Genomic DNA, 16440 nt, shown 5'->3' with positions numbered 1-16440 from the left:
AAGAATTGGGACAACCGGAGGGGATGGTAGCGATGTGAGGATCACATGTGTTCACGGAGTGTTAATGCTTTGCTCCGGTACTTTATTAAAAGGAGTACCTTAATATCCAGTAGTTTCCCTTGAGGCCCGGCTGCCACCGGCTGGTAGGACAAAAGATGTTGTGCAAGTTTCTCATTGCGAGCACGCACGACTATATATGGAACACATACCTATTGATTGCTTTGTACTTGGACACCGTTTTATTATTATCTGCAAATGCCCTGCTATGATTGTTACATGAGTTTCTCTCATCCATGCAACGCCCGTCATCCGTCCCCGTGCCTACAGTATTTTAATCCTGCTGTTTACTAAAATCATCGCTGTCTCTCGTTACTCGCTACTCGTTATTTCACTATCTCTATCGCTATAAAATCACATTATCGATAAACTCTTGCGAGCAAGTCTGTTTCCAGTGTGCAATCGAATTGACAACTCCGTTGTTAAGGCTTCCAAGTGTTCTTTGTCTCCCCTTGTGTCGAATCAATAAATTGGGTTTTACTTCCCTCGAAGACTGTTGCGATCCCCTATACTTGTGGGTCATCAAGACTATTTTCTGGCGCCGTTGCCGGGGAGCATAGCTTTATTTGGAAGTTCACTTGGATTAATATTGTTCGCTGCAAATTCTCCATCATGGGTAAACCACGCGATACTAAGATCGCCATATTACCATCCACTACAAGAAAAGGTACAATTCTGAATACCTCCGCTACACTTGATTCACCATCTGTGATTGATAAACTTGTTTCACCGCCACATGCTTCGCATGCGGGTACTTCTGCTGAATCTGAACACTCTCATAATATTGATAATGTTTCTGCTGTGCTTGATGATAGTGGTTCATTGGGATCTTTTCTAGATGCTACAATTACTAGGTCTAGACAAATTGAAAATACTGAAACTCCTAATGCTACTACACCTGTTAGTTCACCTGAACTTGGTTATTTTAGCGATGATCCTGAGGAAGATTATGTGGAGCTTAATGATGATTTTATTGAAAAATGCAATGCTACTACTGATGCAAGAAAAATTAAAAAGTTGCTTGCAGAACATGCTGTTAGATATAAACTGTCTCCTGATCCTAAATTTGCCACATCTCCTATAAACATTAGGGATAAAGATTATGATTTTTCTCTTGATCTATCTCATATAGCTATTGTTGAGAAAACACCCTTTTGTGGTACTGAAAAATAAAGTGCTGTTGAACACATGACTGAGTTATCTACTCTGAGTAGCTTGTTTTCTGATGATGTCAAGATGCGTACTTACTTTGTTGCTAAAATATTTCCATTCTCATTAAAGGATGACGCTAAAACTTGGTATAATAATTTGCCACCAAATTCTATTAAAAGTCCGAAAGAATTGCTTGATGTTTTCTTCCGCAAATACTTTCCTGCTAGTGCTCAACATATTGCTTTGCAGAGAATTTATAATTTTAATCAGGGAGATGAAGAGAAATTGCCTGAGGCTTGGTCGAGATTCTGCTCTCTTATTAGAGCTCGACCTGAGCATGATCTGGAAAAGCATGATTTACTTGATATATTTTATAGTGGACTAACCATTGAGTCTAGGGCATACCTGGATAGTTGTACTGGTTGTGTTTTCAGGAAAAGAACTCCGGATGACGCTGAAGAATTATTGGCTAAAATAAGCCGGAATCATGATGATTGGACTACGCCTGAACCGACTCCAACTCCAATATTGAAGAAGCGGGGTTTAATTAAATTGAATGATGAAGATATGAGGGAAGCCAAGAAGTCTCTCAAGGAGAAAGGTATTAAATCTGAAGATGTGAAGAATCTACCTCCTATTGAAGATATATGTGAGATAATTCCCCCTTCATCCATGATTGAGGTAAACTCCCTTCAACGCTTTACTAGGGAAGATATTCCGTATTCGAAACCTCCTGCACAATGCTTAGATGAGTTTGATAATTATATTGTTAAGCAAGAAAATTTTAATATGAGAGTAGAGAATCATTTAATGGAAAATTCTCAAGCTATTAGTGAATTGCATGATATTGTGGAGAGAACCTCCAATGATGTTAAGATGCTTGTTAAACATTTTCAAATGATTCAAACTCAAATTGATCAACTCACTAAAGTGCAAAATGACTTGTTAGGGAATAATTCTAAAGAGAAACATGCTTATGAAGTAACAACTAGAGGTGGTGTTTCTACCCAGGATCCTCTACATCCTGAAGGGCATCCCAAAAGAATTGAACAAGATTCTCAACGCATTGAACCTAGTGCTCATTCTAGGAAGAAAAAGAAGAAGAAGCATAAAAATGTTGTAGAATCCTCTGAACCTGTTAATGATCCTAATAGTATTTCTATTTCTGATGCTGAAACTGAAAGTGGTAATGAACATGATAATGATAAAGATAATGATAAGAATGATACTCCTGATAAAGAAGAGGTTGAAGAAGAACCTGAAAAGCATGCTAAAAATAAAAAGTATACTAAAGAAGACTTTATTGCTGAGAAACATGGTAATGAAAGAGAACCTTGGGTGCAAAAGCAAATGCCTTTTCCTGCTAAGAAACTAAAATCAAAGGAAGAAGAACACTATAATAAATTTTGCGATTGGATGAAACCTTTATTCTTGCAAATCCCTTTGACTGATGCTATTAAATTGCCTCCTTATTCAAAGTATATGAAAGATATTGTTACTAACAAAAGGAAAATCCCCAATGAGGAAATTTCCACTATGCTTGCTAATTACTCTTTCAATGGCAAAATTCCAAAGAAGTTGGGCGACCCAGGTATACCTACTATTCCTTGTTCTATCAAGAATAATTATGTTAAAACTGCTCTATGTGATTTGGGAGCCGGTGTTAGTGTTATGCCTTTTTCTCTTTATAAGAGACTTTATCTAGATAAGTTGATACCTACTGATATATCTTTGCAAATGGATGATAAATCTACTGCTATTCCTGTTGGTATATGTGAGAATGTTCCTGTTCAAGTTACTACTAACTGCTTGATATTAACTGATTTTGTTGTGTTGGAAATGCCTGAAGATGATAATATGTCTATTATTCTTGGGAGACCTTTTCTTAACACCGCAGGGGCTGTTATTGATTGCAACAAAGGAAAGGTTACTTTCAATGTTGATGATAGGGAGCATACTGTTTATTTTCCCAAGAGGATTGAGAAAGCGTGTGGAGTTAATACTATTTCTAATGTGAGAACTATCAAAGTGGGAACTATTGATTGTCCTATATATGAGCCTAAGGAAGAATATCAAACTCTCGTGATTGGATCCATATCAATACAATTCAAGGTAACATGATTGATTTGAAGTTTATTTCTTCTTATGCTATGAAAAAGTTATTTGGTGACAAGACTTGATCAACCTTGTTAACGGATACTTTTTATATGCATAGAGGAGGTAAACAACATATCTTTCTTCCTCCACTTGCTCTAGTTGCTGTAGCATTTTTAATTTGCAAAGTTCTTTAGTTATTTGAAGATTTCGAAATTTTTCCTGGCCAGTAATAATAAACTAAATACCCAGAAATGTGCATTTTTCAAAGTTTTCAAAAATTCACAAAAATTATACCGTTGGTCCTATTTTTCGACGAGGCACCTGGGAGCACCAGAGGATGACCTGTGGGGCACCAGAGGGCGCCAGACCACAGGCCGGCGCGGCCAAGGAGGTGGCCGCGCCACCATGTGGTGTGGGCCCCCCTTTGCCCCACTTTGTCATCTCTTTCTCCCAGCACCTTCTCTCTCCCAAAAAAACTCGTACCAAGTTCATCTATCTCGCGTTTTTGCTCCAGAGCTCCAGATTTCTCGATCTCTTTGCTCAGCCCAGATTTCTGTCTGAAATTTGGCACATTTGTTCTTCGGTATGTGACTCCTCCACCCATCCAAGTAGAATTTCGTTTGGTTGAGTATATCTTGAATATTTTGCTGCTGTAGGTAACATGTTTAGTGAGCTTGCATGCTTGTTCTAAGTGGTAGAAACTAATTTTGATGCATGATTAGTACTCTAGCAAGTTCCTATGGTAGTTTCCCTCAATTATATGTCACCAAATCAAATTTCTATATTGGTTGTTGAAATTTCAGAAAATGGAGTGGAATAGATATCACTTGAACCAGCAAGAATTGGAAGTCCAACAAGTTATGATAGTCAATCGTGAAGAGGGAGTATACCCCTCTTACTACCCGTGCGCGGATTTCATGAGAAGCGCGGGGATATTTGAAGATGTTCAAACTCTAATTTCTCGTGCAGGGCTGAGTGACTTTGTTGAAGGAGAGCCAAGACAATATGTGAAATTAACTATGTCTTTTGTGCAAGACTTCAAGTTCAATTGGTCGCGATCTAACCCCATGGTCCAGTATAAAATTTACAATAAAGCTGTCAACTTGCCATTTAGTGCTTTTTGTGCAGCAATTAGGGTACCGCAATGGGGATCATGTGAGAAGATAAAGGGATCGCCGCAAGAACTCTCGGATCTCTACAAGATGATTTGCGATGGAAGGAGTTTCTCAGGTGAAAGTGGTAAAATCACTAGTATTCAGCTCCCGGCTATCCGCTACTTTGCCTATTTTATTACCAAGTGCGTTCTCGCTAAAAGGATTGGTGGTAAACTTTCTATCCCGGATTTAGCTTTTCTAGCTGCAGCACTGCAAAATAGTAGGTCTTATAATTTGGGGGCATTAATAGCTTATAGACTTGCTACTAACCGTGAGAAAGGTGGAATTTGTGGAGGTCTCATCGCCTCTCGTTTACTAGCTTTTCATAATGTAGAACCTCATCATTTTGATATTCCGTTCCCCATAGAAAAAATTGATATAGCCTCTATGATAAAACATGAATTTGTTTCAGATTCCTCCAACTTGGGTAACCTGTATTATAAGATGATATTTTATAAGAAAGTTTGGAGAATAACTAAGAAAACTGAGAAACTAGTAAGATTGCTCATACTGTTTTGTCTAACCTTGATTCCAGGGGAGATTGGTCGGCCATGAAGGTGCACTGGATGCACACATAGAGAGAGGAGGTCAACATGCAAGAGACGACACGGAGGTCGAGGAGCACCTCGACTCATCATCCGATGCAGCAAGTTCCTCGCATCAACACGGTGGATATGCGGAGCCTCCACGCTTTTCTTCTGCGCAGGAGCTTTACTATGACTACTCCATGGACTACCCACCGGCGAGGAACAACGACCCTCGTTGGGGTTGAACTCCACTTAGGCCAAAAGCCTAAGCTTGGGGGGAGGTATACCAGCATCACTCATTCTTTGCATATCATGATTGCTGGATTCTTGCACATACTTGTTTTGTTCGTTTGAGTGGTTTTCTAATGAGAGGAAGATGATATTTGGGGAAATGCTGCCTGAAAACAGATTCTGGAACGTTACCGTAAAAATTGTCAAAAATAGCCAGAGCGTCATTTTAAGCTGCAAATTTTTGTGCAGGTTCCCCAGGTTGTTATCTAACTTTCATTAGTTGAACACTTTTCGATCTGAGCAACGTAGGATTTTTGTAAAAATCGATTTCTGTACTGCTGTCAGGTTTTGGCAGATTTCTGCCATCTCGCTTTTCTGTGTTTCTTTTAGTTTGCTATTTCTTGTTTTTGCTTAGTTTCCTTCCCAAAACACAAAAAGACCAAAAATATTTCTGTTGTTTCTCTTCACCATTTGTTTGCTTTGGTTTCTTGCATTTGTTTCACTTTATTTGCTATTGCTAGTTTGCTATAAGAAAACCCAAAAAGATTTTGCTTTGTTTGTTTGTTTCCTCTTGTTCTTATTTGCAATTTGAAAACACCAAAAATATTTGCTGTTCTTCTTTGGTTTGTAAAGTTATTTATGAGTTCAATGGTCTTCGGTGGCTGGAGCGTGGTTTTCATTTCATATTATCCAAGCTACACAAGTGAAAAGGCAATAATGACGATCTACGACAATCTGATTGTGGTGAGAGGCTGGTATGAACTCTATTTGTTTTCATTTTTGTACATATACTCATCCATGTGAGCATGCTTAGTTGGTTCACGTGAGGTATGTGTTATTTGAGAAAGTCTAGTAGTTCATGATCTCTCATGTTTAGCTCCAATTTATTAATATGAGTAGCATGTCATGTATGTTTGTTTGCATTGTTTTATTCATAAGTAAGTATGGCATTGTGGTATCCTCCTCTGAATAATTCATTTATATCGACTTGGCACATGCTCACGCATGCATATGACTGAACAAAAAGTCAATTAAGCCTCGATGATTTATATTGCTTCAGAGTTCTTGTATCACTTTTATGCCTCCGTTAATATATTTTGCCGCAAGCATGATTATGACAGTTACTGCTCTCTTGATTTGTCGCTCCCTAGTCTTTTGCTAGCCTTCACTTGTACTGAGCGGGAACGCTGCTCGTGCTTCCAAACACCTGAAAACCAAGTTGTTCCAAAAGTGTCCACTATAAATACCTATGCATGGCATTTCAAACCATCCCAAGTAAATTCTCATGCGCTACCTTTAAAACCTTCAAAATGCTTCTCAATTTGTGTTTATGTTTCATAGCTCATGAGGAAGTATGTGGTGTTTAGCTTTCAACCTTGTCATTTACTTTTGACGGACTCTCATATGGACTAGCGGCACATCCGCTTATCCAATAATTTTGCAAAAAGAGCTGGCAATGGGATTCCCAGTCCCGAATTAATTAACTTAAATAGACACTCCTCCATGGTTTGTGATTGTTGGACGGCACCCGAGGATTCGGTTAGCCATGGCTTGTGTAAGCAAAGGTTGGGGGGAGTGTCATCATCATAATAAAACTAAATAAAAAGGCACTCCTTCATGGTATGAGAATGTTGGCAGGCACCCGAGGATTCGGTTAGCCATGGTTTGTGAAAGAAAGGTTGGAAGGAGTGCCAAATAAATATGCAATAATTCATGGGAGCCGCTCTTGAAAGTCCGGTTGGCGAGGTAGTTGGTGTACCCATTACCATTCGTTGACAACAACAAACACCTCTCAAAATAATTTTACTCCTGTCTTTATAAAAATGAAAAGCTCTAGCGCATGTTAATCCCTGCTTCCCTCTGCGAAGGGTCAATCTTTTACTTTTATGTTGTGTCTCCATTATTTCTTTGAGCACTATCTTGAGAGCACAACTGTCATTCTTAGTACAATATGCTTGTCTCAAAATATGATTGATTGTGGTATAACTTTGATGCATTTATCTTTTGACAATCACTACTTCTAGTCTTTCTATGAACTCCAGAGGTGCCCGGGCATTTATGTTTTGCCAACCAAATACAGGCAAGCGAGATACCACTTTATCATACTCTCTTATGAACATTGCAATCTTGCTTATATACATGATTCATGATGCTTCTTATTAATTGTTGGTACCTCTCCATGATTGACATAGCTGTTAGATGATCTTATTTGCATGCATCTCATTATGAACTGTTTAAGTATTAGCCATAGCATGAGAATATATACATCATATGAGCAAATGTGTTCGTGAAAGTTCTTTTATCGCTCAGTTGTTAACTGAATTGCTTGAGGACAAGCAATAAGCTAAGCTTGGGGGGAGTTGATACGTCCAAAACGTATCTACTTTCCCGAACACTTTTGCTATTGTTTTGCCTCTAATTTGTGTATTTTGGATACAACTAACACGGACTAACGCTGTTTTCAGCAGAACTGCTCTGGTGTCTCGTTTTTGTGCAGAAATCCAACTTTCGGGAAAAACCTCGGAATTTATGCAGAAGGCCTTATTTTCCCAGGAAACTAACGGAGCCAGAAGGACAATTGAAGTGGAGGCCCGAGGGCCCCACACCATAGGGCGGCGTGGCCCAGGGGGGGCCCGCGCGGCCCTGTGGTGTGGCCCCCTCGGCCGGCCTCCGACGCCCTCCTTCGGACTATTTATCGGCCTCGACCTAAAAACGCCAGAAGAGAAGTCGAAGTCGCCAGAAACCCTCCAGAACGCCGCCACATCGCGAAACTCCGTCGCGGGAGCCAGAAGTCTCCGTTCTGGCACTCCGCCGGGACGGGGAATTGGAGGAGATCATCACCGCCATCACCGCCAACGCCTCTACATCAACCAGCCATGTTTCCCCCATCCATGTGTGAGTAATTCCCCCGCTGTAGGCCGAAGGGGATGGTAGGGATTGTATGAGATTGGTCATGTAATAGCATAAGATTGTTAGGGCATAGTGCCTAGTGTCCGTTATTGGTACTTTGATGATATTGTTGCAACTTGTTATGCTTAATGCTTGTCACTAGGGCCCGAGTGCCATGATCTCAGATCTGAACATGTTATTGCTTCATCAAGATAATCATTGTTTATTGTATGACCTATAAGTTGTATACACATGTCGCCGTCCTAACCAATGGCCCCGAAGTGACAAGAATTGGGACAACCGGAGGGGATGGTAGCGATGTGAGGATCACATGTGTTCACGGAGTGTTAATGCTTTGCTCCGGTACTTTATTAAAAGGAGTACCTTAATATCCAGTAGTTTCCCTTGAGGCCCGGCTGCCACCGGCTGGTAGGACAAAAGATGTTGTGCAAGTTTCTCATTGCGAGCACGCACGACTATATATGGAACACATGCCTATTGATTGCTTTGTACTTGGACACCGTTTTATTATTATCTGCAAATGCCCTGCTATGATTGTTACATGAGTTTCTCTCATCCATGCAACGCCCGTCATCCGTCCCCGTGCCTACAGTATTTTAATCCTGCTGTTTACTAAAATCACTGCTGCTGTCTCGTTACTCGCTGCTGTTATTTCACCATCGTTATCGCTATAAACCGTTATTATCGATAAACTCTTGCGAGCAAGTCTGTTTCCAGGTGCAACTGAATTGACAACTCCGTTGTTAAGGCTTCCAAGTGTTCTTTGTCTCCCCTTGTGTCGAATCAATAAATTGGGTTTTACTTCCCTCGAAGACTGTTGCGATCCCCTATACTTGTGGGTCATCACACCAACATTTTTGCAGGAGCATAACCCAACGACCAGTGAGGTACCGACCGACCTGAAAGAGCTAGGCTACCCCTATCGGTGGTCTCTGTCCCACCAGCACCAGCATGCAACCACCAGGCACTATAGCCCGCCTCAGTCCTCGCTCGGTTGCGTTCATCACCCTCTACTGGTTCGGTTGCTCATATTTGTAACTCGAAACATGAACTAAGGAATAAACGAAGACTATTGAAGGATGAAGTGACGATGCGCGTTGGAAATGGATCCAAGGTCAATGTGATCGTTGTCGGCACACTCCCTCTACATCTACCTTCGGGATTAGTTTTAAACCTCAATAATTGTTATTTTGTACCCGCGTTGAGCATGAACATTATATCTGGATCTTGACCCATCTGCCGCTATCTTGTTAGCCTTCATTGTATTCATCTAGACAATACACACCTCAGAGAGTGAGAGGACATAAGGGCTCATCAATGAAGGACGTAGATTTGCATGATCCAACGGTTCTTTTACACATTCGGATTGTCTCCAAATAGTACTTCACTAAATTACTTTGACCATAATCTTTACCAAACTCATTACAACAAAAATATGATGCTGAACATATTGCCTCAAACACATAAATATTTTTATCACATCACTGGTCCAGACAATCTGATGTTTTTTTCATGCTAGTACTTCCTTTCATTATAAATTGTCAATCTTAGAAATGTTTGACCGGACCTAGAAGCACATAAATTTTGGAGGTACTCATATTAGCACATTCAATTAACATAATTTTAACAGCTAACATAAAAAATGAAAAAACAATACAATTCTCATGACTTTTGAAGTATACTTCCTAACTTAAACTTTAGAAGTTATAATGGAGAAAATTAGTGAAAGATGTATTTTCCACACTTCTTAAAGAAGGGACATGAATTTTTGCACACTTTCGAAGAAAGGCTAGTATATAGCAAAATAGGCATTTACAAACAAGTGTACTATTTATTAAGCTAGCATACATAAATATATATGTATTGTAGATAGATATTGAGATTAAATCTAATGATATATTTTTGAAGTTTTAGATAATGTGCATATCTTGAGAGTGGATGTTAGTAATACATAGCACAAGGCTCTAGAACCATTAAGTAAGAATCAGATCAGAAGAAGCGAAAAGGTAAATTTGGGAGTAACATGTATGGCATTGAAGGGAAATTAGGAGGGCATCCCACGTCAGTTGCATTTGCATTCACATAACAAATCCATACTACAAAATATCGTCGCTTGCCGTGAGATGATCCCTTTCAAAAGTTCATACGTTCAAGACAGGTCCATAGACAGCTAGGAGAGCATATTACGTTAATATTCCAAATGCTATCCATTAGCAAACTTGATGTCTCCAGTTTAGGTAGATATAAATCACTAGACAGGACCATAACAGCTAGGAGAGCATATTACGTTAATATTCCAAATGCTATCCATTAGCAAACTTGATGTCTCCAGTTTAGGTAGATATAAATCACTAGACAGGACCATAACAGCTAGGAGAGCATATTACGTTAATATTCCAAATGCTATCCATTAGCAAACTTGATGTCTCCAGTTTAGGTAGATATAGATATAAATCACTAGAACACCTGCAAAGCTGGGTGAAAAAGGAAAGGAAACAAGTCACTATCAACGTATCATGGGAGATAAGTGGAAGAAGCAGAAGAAAAAACTATTGTAAAGGTCATGTACAAATAAACACTCAAAATGCAATTTTTTCCCCTCTGATATGATACAATCATATAAGGTCTGCAGTTGATTATTTGAGGCATGGTATATGGCCATGATTAATGCAGACACAGGATTGTTCGGGTGATACAGGTTTTCCCTACAACAAGCAAATCAAGGTAGTACTGCAGTGGCCTATTCAGAATCAGCTAAGGGTGTGCCTTTCATGGAAAACTACGAAACCAATTGGTGAAAACAAATATAATCTGAAGATGTCTAACAAAAGATCTAGAACACACAAATTTATTTTATCAAGTATTGCAAATTCAAGTATTGCGAGAAACTCTATCAAATGTCAGTTGGCCGCAAAGCATCAGTCCATCAGAGATTATTTTTTCTTAAAAGAATAGGTTCCATTGCATATGAAACCAATAGTCAAGTCATGTTCCCTTTTTCGTAGTATTTTCAAAATAACATAAGGTTAAGGGTTCACACATTAGAAGTCTGAAACCAGTTGGGAAATTGTTGATTTTTATGCATACAACTATCTGCAATTCAAGAAACACGGTTAAGTTCAGTTATGGCTCATAAGCAGTTTCATAGTTTTGATTTTTCAAATGGACATGGCCAGCGATGATCTGATACTGGTTAGATAGCAGGAAAAAAAAAATCCAGAACAAGATCTTTGAACACTAACTTAATGTCGAGAACCAGTGAAGTCTGTGATTAGAAATTACCTGCTGCATTGGCAATAATTGAAGCTCAAGGCATCTTCAGTGGTCCGTTTCGTGGTAAGAACTTGCTGTAATTATGTAGACCTGCATCATTTAAATAGTAGAGGTTGCATAGTTAGTAATACTAGTAAATTAATATACATGGATTGTCCCATCATTCGGTCTTACAGAAGCCCTTTTGTTTGAAGTACAGTTCCAGTGTATGAGTTGGTAAAAAACTCCAGACTTGAACATTCACGTGGATGACACCAGCAAGATTGCAACCCACCAAGCAAGTTTTAAAAATGTCTACAATCAGACTGCCGTGCGACACATGTAACAGAAAATTCATAAGAAATGGCTCGGTCAAGTCTCACTAACATATGCGGTTTTGCTAGATATCCCAAGTTCCATCGAAACAGGGCATCAACAGAAGAGATTTCAGAATCTCACCTTGAACTTTATCCTCTCAACCTGCTGGAACAGCAAGCAGTCACCATCAGCCAGCTTGTGAGCGCTGGCGAATGGTTTCCAACCAGTGGCGGAGAGAGCACTACTGTGCGCACGGTAAAGCACCTGAAACTCGGCACCTTCCTCGTCCACCAGTAAGATCATCTCGTCGCACCGCGGGAGATACCTCTTGCTGAACTGCAGCGGTATGGACTGCAATATATCCATCCAAATCAAGGCCCTGTGAGATACAGATTGGACGGTAACAAATAGTGAATACTAGACAATAGAAGTTTTCTTGCTGTACCAGCCAGCTTCCTGCGGCATAAGACAGGCTCAAGGGTCTGAGAAAGGCAGGGTAGTGGGAGTCCAGCTGGTCCTTGAGCTCTTGGGCCTTGGCGATGGCGTAGGCTCTCTCCTCGTTGGTCGCGTACACCGGACGAGGCAATTCTGCCTTTTTATCACGATGTGCCTTTGTGATGCGGAAATACGGCTGCTTGTCGAGGCGAGCGATGCGGGCAGACCGCCGGATCACGTCCGGCGGCGGGCGATGATTCCTCGGCCTAATCGTCACTTTCTGCGCAGCAAACAAGACGGGGTAATTAGCAGCGAGAAAAGGAAGCAGAAAAGGCATAGAGGAGGCCGGGGTCGATCTGATTCTGACCGGCATGGGCTTGACGGCGGCGACGCGTACGGCCGCAGAGAGGCGGTGCAGCCGCAGCTCCTCCAGCTTGCTCTTGTTCTCCTCCACCTGCCTCCGGCGCTGCTCCTCGTACGGATTCGCCTCGGCCATTGCCCTTCTTCGACTGTTGGTGACTCGGGAGTCGGGAGTCTGGGGAAATGGGGAAATTTGGGCGGCGGCGTTCAAATTTTGGGAAAGCCGTTTGTGTTTCGAGTCACGGACAGCAAGCAAGCAGGCAGAGAAGACATAGAAAGCCGTTTGTGTTACCGGGCTTGGGCCAGTAATGCTACATGTTGTTGGCTGCTTGGGCTCTCAGTCCTCACCGTGACCGCATCAAGAGCTGGCCCTGCTAATAATCCGTTCGTTCGGAGAAAAGTATCAACTTCCATTGAGTTTGCAATGGGACATTTCAGATTTGACCAACCTGATTCACAATGAATCTATGATTTAATCTCAAAAAGTTACAGTTCATGCTGAAAGAAAGTGAATATACTAACATCTAAGAAGCATCACAGAGGCGAAACCGATGCAGATTCGCTCGCTACCGTACACCGAAGACAAGAACACTTGTCTTTGTGCGATAAGTCCATAACCATTATGGCACGGCACTTGGATCCGCAATGGAATTTCTTAAATCAGCAAACGATAGTGGGAACGGCTAACAATTCAGTTACTAAAGTATGGAAAAATACAATGTATCGCGTCCCCCAAAACGCGCCGGATTGAGCATTTGGGGGACGTGTTTCGTTCGTGCCGCGTTTGGGGGACGTCGCTCCCCAGTTGCGTCCACCAAACAAAATTTCGGAAATTTTAAACTCGTCCAAACTTACATAGATTTGAACGAAATTTGACTAAATTTAAACTAAACCTAATCTAGAAATACTTGCGGCGGCCGGAGGCGTCGTAGTACTGGTGGAAGTTGTACATGTCGTCGGTGACGACCTCCTGCTTGACGCGCTCGTCGACGGGCTCGTCGATGGGCTCGTCCTTCACCAAGCCGCTTGGTCCTGCCTCGCCGTCGTCGGTGAGGTCCACGAGCGGCTTGCCGAAGTCGCGGATGGACATGGCGATCGCCATGTCGAGGTCGCCCATCCAGACGTCCTTGTCGTTCATCGACGCCAAGCACGCCGCCCGCAGGCCTGGGCAGTCCTCGGGGTCGTCGCTACTAGCGATGAGCCGCTACTGCCGCTCGTACTCCGCCAGCAGCGCCGCCTGCGCCGCTTCCTCCGGCTCCTCCGGCTCCTCCTTCACCTCCGGCTTCGGGATGAGGAGGGCGCCGTGATACGTCCAAAACGTATCTACTTTCCCGAACACTTTTGCTATTATTTTGCCTCTAATTTGTGTATTTTGGATACAACTAACACGGACTAACGCTGTTTTCAGCAATTTGCTCTGGTGTCTTGTTTTGTGCAGAAATTCAACTTGCGGGAAAATCCACGGAATTTATACCAAAGGGCCTATTTTACCAGAAGAATCACGGAGCCAGAAGGGCAGGCCTGGGGGAGGCCCAGGGCCCCCAGACGCTAGGCCGGCGCGGCCTGGAGGGGGGCGCGCCGCCCTAGCGTGTGGCCCCCTCGGCTGCCCTCTGACGCCCTCCTCTGGACTACTTAAAGGTTTCGATCTAAAAACGCGAGACGAGAAGTCGAAGTCGCCAAAAACCCTCTAGAACGCCGCCACATCGCGAAACTCCGTCTCGGGACCAGAAACTCCGTTCTGGCACTCCGCCGAGACGGGGAATTGGAGGAGATCATCGCCATTATCACCACCGACGCCTCTCCATCGACCAGCAATGTTTCCCCCATCCATGTGTGAGTAATTCCCCCGCTGTAGGCTGAAGGGGATGGTAGGGATTGGATGAGATTGGTCATGTAATAGCATAAGATTGTTAGGGCATAGTGCCTAGTGTCCGTAATTAGTACTTTGATGATATTGTTGCAACTTGTTATGCTTAATGCTTGTCACTAGGGCCCGCGTGCCATGATCTCAGATCTGAACATGTTATTGTTTCATGATGATATGCATTGTTTTATGATCTTACCTGCAAGTTGTATACACATATCGCTGTCCGGAACCCGAGGCCCCGAAGTGATAGAAATCGGGACAACCGAAGGGGAAGGCGGTGATGTGAGGATCACATGTGTTCACGGAGTGTTAATGCTTTGGTCCGGTACTTTATTAAAAGGAGTACCTTAATATCCAGTAGATTCCCTAGAGGCCCGGCTGCCACCGGCTGGTAGGACAAAAGATGTTGTGCAAATTTCTCATTGCGAGCACGTACGACTATATACGGAACACATGCCTATGGATTTCTTAGTACTTGGACACCGTTTTATTATTATCTGCAAATGCCCTGATTTGATTGTTACATGAGTTTCTCTCATCCATGCAACGCCCGTCATCCATCCCTGTGCCTACAGTATTTTAATCATGCCGTTTAGTATAATCACTACTGCTGTCTTTGTTTCACTGCTGCTGTTATTTCACTACTGCTACTGCTATAAAACTGTTACTACTGATAAACTCTTGCGAGCAAGTCTGTTTCCAGGTGCAGCTGAATTGACAACTCCGCTGTTAAGGCTTTCAAGTATTCTTTGTCTCCCCTTGTGTCGAATCAATAAATTGGGTTTTACTTCCCGCGAATACTGTTGCGATCCCCTATACTTGTGGGTCATCAAGACTATTTTCTGGCGCCTTTGCCGGGGAGCATAGCTTTATTTGGAAATTCACTTGGATTGATATTGTTCGCTGCAAATTCTCCATCATGGGTAAATCTCGCGATTCTAAAGTTACCATATTACCATCCACTACAAGAAAAGGTACAACTCTTACTACCTCTGCTGCTCTTGATTCACCATCTGTGATAAGTCAACTTGTTTCACCACCGCAAGCTTCACTTGCTGGTACTTCTGCTGAATCTGAAAATTCTCATAATATTGATGATGCTTCTGCTGTGCTTGATGATAGTGGTTCATTGGGATCTTTTCTAGATGCTACAATCGCTAGATCTAGACAAATTGAAAATGCTGAAACTCCTAATGAAAATGCTGCTACACCTGTTAATTCACCTGAGTCTGTTGATTATTTTAGTGATGATCCTGATGAGGATTATGTGGAGCTTAATGATGATTTTATTGATAAATGCAATGCTATTACTGATGCAAGAAAAATTAAAAAGTTTCTCGCACAACATACTGTTAGATATAAGCTGTCTCCTGATCCTAAATTTGCCACATCTCCTATAAACATTAAGGATAAAGATTATGATTTTTCTCTTGATCTATCTCATATAGCTATTGTTGAGAAAACACCCTTTTGTGGTACTGAAAAAGAAAGTGTTGTAGAACATATGAATGAACTTTCTTCTATGAGTAGCCTGTTTTCTGATGATGTCAAGATGCGCACTTATTTTGTTGCTAAAAAATTTCCTTTCTCGTTAAAGGATGACGCTAAAACTTGGTATAAAAATTTGCCTCCTGGTTCTATTAAAAGTCCAGGTGATTTGCTTGATGTTTTCTTTCGAAAATACTTTCCTGCTAGTTTTCAACATGCTGCTTTGCAGAAAATTTATAGCTTTGACCAGGAAGATGGAGAGAAATTGCCTGAAGCTTGGGCAAGATTTTGCTCTCTTATCAGAGCTCGACCTGGACATGATTTGGAAAAGCATGATTTACTTGATATATTTTATAGTGGACTAACCGTTGAGTCTAGGGCATATTTGGATAGTTGTGCTGGTCGTGTTTTCAGGAAAAGAACTCCAGACGAAGCTGGAGAATTATTGGCTAAAATAGGCCGGAATCACGATGATTGGGCTACACCTGAACCAACTCCGATGCCAATATTGAAGAAGAGGGGTTTAATTAAATTAAATGATGAAGATATGAGGGAAGCCAAGAAATCTCTTAAGGAGAAAGGTATTAAATCT

The 16440-nt window shown here is 41.7% G+C and overlaps 1 protein-coding gene across 1 annotated transcript; it reads right to left on the bottom strand.

The window, feature by feature from the left end:
* Positions 1-10416: 10416 nt before the first annotated feature.
* On the bottom strand, positions 10417-12753 carry LOC127332379 (B3 domain-containing protein Os06g0194400-like). Its single transcript, XM_051358671.2, has 5 exons — positions 12501-12753; positions 12144-12413; positions 11840-12049; positions 11411-11491; positions 10417-10602 (listed from the first exon to the last, which is right to left on the bottom strand). The coding sequence occupies exons 1-4, from the start codon at positions 12627-12629 to the stop codon at positions 11447-11449; spliced, it is 654 nt and encodes a 217-aa protein (XP_051214631.1). The 5' UTR covers positions 12630-12753; the 3' UTR covers positions 10417-10602; positions 11411-11446.
* Between the last annotated feature and the right edge of the window lie 3687 nt (positions 12754-16440).

This window comes from Lolium perenne, chromosome 4 (genome assembly GCF_019359855.2).
Source record: "Lolium perenne isolate Kyuss_39 chromosome 4, Kyuss_2.0, whole genome shotgun sequence".
In the NCBI taxonomy this organism is placed as follows: Eukaryota; Viridiplantae; Streptophyta; class Magnoliopsida; order Poales; family Poaceae; genus Lolium; species Lolium perenne.
This window is presented reverse-complemented; position numbering and strand designations above follow the sequence as displayed.

Bases quoted from the DNA above. Each gene is read 5' to 3' on its own strand.
- LOC127332379 (XM_051358671.2), bottom strand. From the start codon at position 12,629: ATGGCCGAGGCGAATCCGTACGAGGAGCAGCGCCGGAGGCAGGTGGAG. The intron at 12,050-12,143 runs GTACAGCAAGAA...GATATATTGCAG, and splicing joins ATGCCGCAGGAAGCTGGCTG to TCCATACCGCTGCAGTTCAG. The intron at 11,492-11,839 runs GTGAGATTCTGA...TAAATGATGCAG, and splicing joins TTGAGAGGATAAAGTTCAAG to GTCTACATAATTACAGCAAG.